The sequence below is a fragment of the Psammomys obesus genome, unplaced genomic scaffold, assembly GCF_907164565.1.
Source record: "Psammomys obesus unplaced genomic scaffold, mPsaObe1.curated_primary_1811, whole genome shotgun sequence".
NCBI lineage: Eukaryota > Metazoa > Chordata > Mammalia > Rodentia > Muridae > Psammomys > Psammomys obesus.
Window position 1 is genome coordinate 21,996,656 of NW_026585504.1, and position 6,000 is coordinate 22,002,655.

Below are 6,000 nucleotides of genomic sequence, written 5' to 3' on the forward strand. Positions count from 1 at the left end.
CATCATGCCTCACTGACTACAAAGAACAAAAATCATAAGTTTGCTGAACAACACAAGAAAGACGAGACATTCCCTCAGTGTGGTGAGCCAACTGTCATAAGATACTTGCATCATCAAAGGGGTTTATTTGCGATCAAAGATAGATGAAGACAGGAAACCAGAAAAGAATCTCAACGCTGAGCTCCCAAAACACTACTATGTATGTTAGCACAACTAAAACTCCTTCAAAGTTACTTTAAGGAAATGCATTTCTCAGAGGCTTGGTAACAATGAGTTACCTCTATCATCAAAGTAAGGTCCCATAAAACCACTATAAAGTGGTCACTAGATGGGTCCATGAGAAGGAAAATATAGACACTTTTTATATTTAGTATAGTCTCTGCCTGATCATATTGTCAATGTAAGAAATTCCTGTGTGCAGTGCATGGGATGAAGAGTGAGAAAATTTATAAAGCCAATAGGAGGTGTATCAATGGCCTTTGTGATACCTTCATGTTATGCCTGCATGGTAGCAATGACATTGGATTTAAATTCTTGGTCTTGTAAGATGTGGATTCCATTTTCTACTCAGAATTAACTACTTGTCTGTAACTCTAGAGTCTTCCAACTAGAAACTGGTCTTTTGATCAAAAATAAATGAAAGCAGGAAACCTGAAAATAACCCAAACACTAAACCCCAAGGAGTTAATCTCTTACTTCAGTAATAAATGAGTGCTTTCAATTATCTTACTCTCATCACTTCAGTGAAAACCCTACTTGTTATTTCCACAGGAAATTCATGTCCACAGACCATAAACTTAATCTAGTTAATAGCTAACTTGGGGGAAAAGTGGAAGTTGGATTCCAATGAAGAACCACTGTAGGGAGATGGTAAATCAGTTACTTTTGAACATCCTGCTGCTACTGTCTGAGGCCTCTGCTGAGACTGAGGGCAAGGAAATGTGAAAAGCAAGACAGAAGCATCCAGAAAGAGGATATTCTCCCTGTCTGAACTCACCAGCTGCAGGAGTAACTAAAAAAATTGACAAGGACTCTGGCTATAGAATGTAAAGTAAAAAGAAAAAAGGGACAAAAAGATATACAATAGATCAAAGACACTAGCTAGACCTTTCCCTTCCTCCAGGCTTCTCAAGAAGGAGCCAGTAAAACAGGACAAAGTCTAAGAGATACTATTTACTACAGAAACTAAGGTCTCTCCCACTCTGACTCTTCTCCAACTTCCCAACTCCTTATAAAAAGGTTAGACACATAGGAGGTCTCCATGGCAGGGCATCCCTGTGCTTTTTATAATTGCTCCTAAAAGTGCTACTTAAGATCTCAGTGGAAGACTGGGCCAAAGTAAAAAGTGGTCATGAAAATTGCATAGAGAACCTACCTCGAAAATGGAACCATTCTTTCAACTTGTCCCTCAGTGGGTTCACAGTCGTCTGCCTACAGAAACTGAATGTTTTATTATGTGCTTACAGACAACAAGGCTTAGTTCTTATGAGCTCACAAAAGGATGGCGGTTTTATAACATACAAAACTGCAATAAATGACAAGATAACCCTAAATTAAGGGACAAAAGTCTTACAAAATACCAAAGACATTCAAAGCAGAGATTCTGGATGAGGAGTGCATAGAACCCTAGAATTTGATGTAATTTCTAGATCTTAGTTTCTTTTCCTGTTGTTATGATAAAACACCATGACAAAAGCAACTTCAGGGAGAAAGGTTCATTTTGGTTCAGAGTTCATCATGGTAGACAAGCCAAAGCAGCAGGAACTTGAAGCGGTTGGTCATACTGCAGCCGCAATCCAGAAGCAGAGCGCAATGAATGAATATATGCTGGTTGTCAGCTCACTTTCTCCACTTTACATGGTCTAGTATTCCCTGCCAAGGGAATTGTCCCAAGCACAATTAAGATAGATCGTCTCGCACCGATAAACATAACCAAGATACTATCCACAGGTGTGACCACAGGCCCACCTCCCAGGTGAATTTAAACTCTGCAAGCTGACATCAACATTATCCATAACAGGATATTTTCATTAGAGTTATGCAGTATATGAGATGAATTTCACAATTCCATGACTTTCCTACTGGGGCAGAACATGGCAAATTTGACCAGACTATATTGTATATTGTATATATTGTATAAACAAGATGGAAGAGTGTTTACTACATTTTTTAAAAAACACCTCCCTGAATCAGGGATGTAGAGAAATATGTAAAATGTGACAAGTTCAAGAGAAACAAGCTTTTGGCAACTCTTATTTCCTAGATCAACATTTTTATCTCAAAATTTCACATGAGTTTTCTATAAATAAAATTCCAGTATTCTCTAAGAGATCACATATATTGCAAGTTATTTTCTAGCTTAAGACCCTGACCATATGCTGCTGAAGAACCAATTGTCTGCATAATGGCACACAAAACCCTGAATATTTGAGCACACTGGCAAGGATACAGGACAGGGACTCCTCAATGAACACTCAAGATTATTTTCATGTAAAAATTTAAATACATTAAGTATACAAGTCAGAGGCGCTCATTAGTACCTTATGCATGAGAAATGGCATTGTTACTCTAGTCACAGCAGTGGCCCATAAATAAAACATAGTTAACATTCAACAGCTGTTTTGTGCTTGTTTGGGTGGCTAAATAGAAAAGAGAAGAAAAGAGAACCTGGAACAAATTCCTTTTTCAAAAACAAAATTTGTGTCCTGTTTTCAGAGCTAGGGTTTCATATCAAGTCCAGCTGGCCTTAAACTCTCTCTGTAGCCCAGGCTGGCCTTAAATTCTCTCTGTAGCCCAAACTATCCTTTAAGTGATGATCCTATTACCCCAGACTTCCAGTTGCTAGGTTTATAAGAATGGACCAACACACCATGAACCAAAATACCTTCAGATTAAATTTAATGCTTCCTTTCTGTTTTTTTTTTTTAAGTATTTTTGTCATAAATCATGGCACTTACAAATGTGCTTATAGAAAACAAAACAAAAAAAAAAAAAAACCTAAGTAGCTATGGACATATGAGTAGAAACCGTGCCTTTTGTGTTTGTGCTTAGAGACTCCCCAGAATGACATCAGCAGTATCACTAGTAGAATTTAGGTCAATGGACCAATTACTCATTTGCTAACATCAAAGGCAGAGGCGAACTTCTGCTTCTCTGCCTGTTCCTCTGAGTCTCGGCATTAAGCAATCATGGAGGCAACTTTATGTGCCACAAACAATCAAACCAATCTCAAAGCTCCTATAAAATATTGACTCTAGAAACAACGTCACTCTTAGTTCTCTGGTCATCAGCGTCTCACCATCACTCACACTTCCAACGCAAATCTCGGTTTTCTTGTTACCGTGTGGGTGAAACAGCTCTAGGAGTATCAGCCCATCGTTAATCAGCCCGTCTCTTAACAGCAGAAGCAGATCAATAGTTGCTCGATCTCTCAAGCATAGATCTAAACAGCTTAAACAGACACTAACCTGGTGGCACCTGGTGCTGGGGGGGAGCTGTAATCTTCTCCTGCTGCTCCAAGCTTTTTTCTGACGCTGCTTCCTCAGACACCAGCCAAGTCTGGCTTGCTCTGAGGCAAGTCGGGCTGGCTCCTTTGGCCTCCGTGACCTTCGTAGAAGAGGATGGCTCCAAGGTGTCAGCAGAGGGAAACCCAGAGGAGACACCGTTCTTCCTATTAGGGCGTTCATTAAAAACAGCTTCTCCTTCACTAGGCAGTGGAGGGAGCGGGAGAATCCTGTGGTGCTGCTGTGGGCTGGGGCACCTTGGAGACAGAGGCGAGGGAACAGGTGACAGCCGTTTGTGTGCGCTGGGCTGAGGCGATGAATTATTAAATACCATGCCGAGAGCTGTTGGTGCTTGGGGGGTTGGCTTCCTCTCATCGCATTTGAGTTGTGGGGCTTCAGGACCTACAGTGTGGGGTAGATCCAGAAGCAAGAATTTATGGCCACCCTGGGGTAGCCCAGCCTTCCTTTGGCTACTACTTTCTGGGAAAGCATAGGTGGCCCTTGTGTTGAGAGTGAAGCCCAACCTTCTCCCCTCGGTGGCTTCATCTAACTTCTCACTCTCTATCACCTTCCGGAGAACCTTGTTCACAGCCCCCTCGGTGCTGCCAGCTGATTCACTGGTAATGGAGGCTCTTTCGGTGGTTGAGGGCTGCAAGGATTGGACCCCTCGCTGTTCCTCCCCCAGCCTCCTGGAACTATGAGGCTCAGCCTCAGCTCCTGGGAGGGTGAGGAAGTCAGCTTTCTGGAGGAACTCAGTTTGGGTCTGTGGGCAAAAGGCAACCCTTCCCTCGCCGTCAGGATGCGCCCTAACTACTCTTTGCACTGGAGCAGACAGCTCCTGGACCTTGGCCACCACTTTGGAAACAGGTTTCTTCCTGCAAGTCCGCTCCAATGACTTTGACTTTCGAGTCCCGCCGCCCCACCTCTCGGCCCCACGATGTTTCTCATGACTTTCAGACAAACTTGGGTGTGGGGGCTCCTGCTTATGAGGAGGACTTTTGAGCTGCCCTCCAACGCCAGCACCTCCTACCTCAGTGGGGCTGCTGTCAGAGGACAGGGGTCCTTCGAGATCAGTGTCCTCTGAGGTCCTCCCAGAGCTTCCGAAGCCCAGGTCTGCATCTGACGTCCTGAGGATGTTGGCTGGGCAGCTCTCTCGCCTCCGTAAGGAAGACGTGAGCGTTCCCTGAGGAACTAAATTTCCTGTTTCTTCTAGGAGCCTGAGGTCAGGCCTAGCTCGAGAAGGAGAAAGAGAGCTATTGGAACAGACTTGGCCCTTCCCCATCTGAGGAGCTGACTCCTGATGGTCACGCCCTTTCCTCCTGGTTCTCTTCAGCCGGAGCTCCTCAGGGCTCTCTCTCCTCCTGCCAGTCCTCCGGGGCTTTTTGCTCCCTTGGGTGCTCCTCCTAATGAGAGAGCTCGCAGGGAGCTCTCTGCTCATGTTGCCAGCACTCTGCAAGCAGTCTTCCTCGGGGGCAAGGCTCACTGACAGCTCCTGCACCTTCCCCTCCTGGCTCCCCATCGAAATGCCCAGGATGTGGTCTGACCTCAGCAGACTGTCCAGCAGCCTCTCTCTCTCTGCTGTGAGCTTGTAGAGCTCGGTCAGAATGTCTTTTGTAGGAGTCTGTTTGAAAAAGATGTCGCCTGGATGTTCGTTCGGCTGCTGGCTGAGGCTGGTGATGTCTGGCCCCTCCCTGACTTGGTAGCAGTTATGAAAAGCATTATTGGATCTGTCTAGAGTTACAGTGCCCTTGTATGAAAATCCTCTGACTTCCCCCTTTGGAAGATAGAAGCTGATATAGCAGAGTTCAGTGATGGGGTTATGCAACTGGAGGGTGCAGTGAGTGCCTTCCATTATGCCTACCTAATTATTCATGCTGTGGAGATGCTGGCCTGTGGTCAGCTCCGGAGGAGAGGCATGTGATGGTGGCTAGGCAGCTGCCAGTCCTCTCCCGAAGTGAGGCTGCCTGTTAGAGAGACACAGGGAGAGAGCAGCTTGTCTAATAGTGTACACACCACAGGGAGACATCAATCAGAGCAGAACCACACCGATCCTTCCTCTCTGGCCAGGAGCCTGACTGCAGCATCTTCGGCTCTTACCTGCCTTGATCAAGAGGCTTTTCTATAGCTAAGAGATGGGAGAGGGCTCTCTCTTTGGTCTCAGGACAAGGCCCCTTTCTTCATTTGGGAACCCACCGTACAGCCTAGAGCCAGTCCGTCTACCTCTTCCAACCACAGTTTCTGTTCTTCTGTAAGTCAGCTATTGGACCTGCCAGGAATTCTGGGAGAACAGGACTTTGAGAGCCTTAGAAGTGATAGTTGTTTCAGTGACTCGTGTTTGGAATATTATTTTCAAAGATGAGAAGGCTTTGTTATAACAAAGATTCTAAGATTCTCTTACATTAAGGCACAGGAAATGTAAGTAAACGCAGCAGACCAGATATCTGAGGTGAGAGGAAGTGTCAGGCCTTCTCGACTCTTTGTAGTGTTCTAAAGTTTT

General features: G+C 44.9%; 1 protein-coding gene across 2 annotated transcripts in view; it reads right to left on the bottom strand.

Annotated features, from left to right (window-relative positions):
- The window catches only part of Fmn1 (formin 1), a 343,149-nt gene extending 337,794 nt beyond the window's left edge, over window positions 1-5,355 (bottom strand). For both annotated transcript variants that reach the window (XM_055599030.1, XM_055599026.1), the window contains exon 1: window positions 3,468-5,355. In XM_055599030.1, coding sequence (XP_055455005.1) covers window positions 3,468-5,355 — 1,888 coding nt within the window. The remainder of the gene's footprint in view (window positions 1-3,467) is intronic.
- Between the last annotated feature and the right edge of the window lie 645 nt (window positions 5,356-6,000).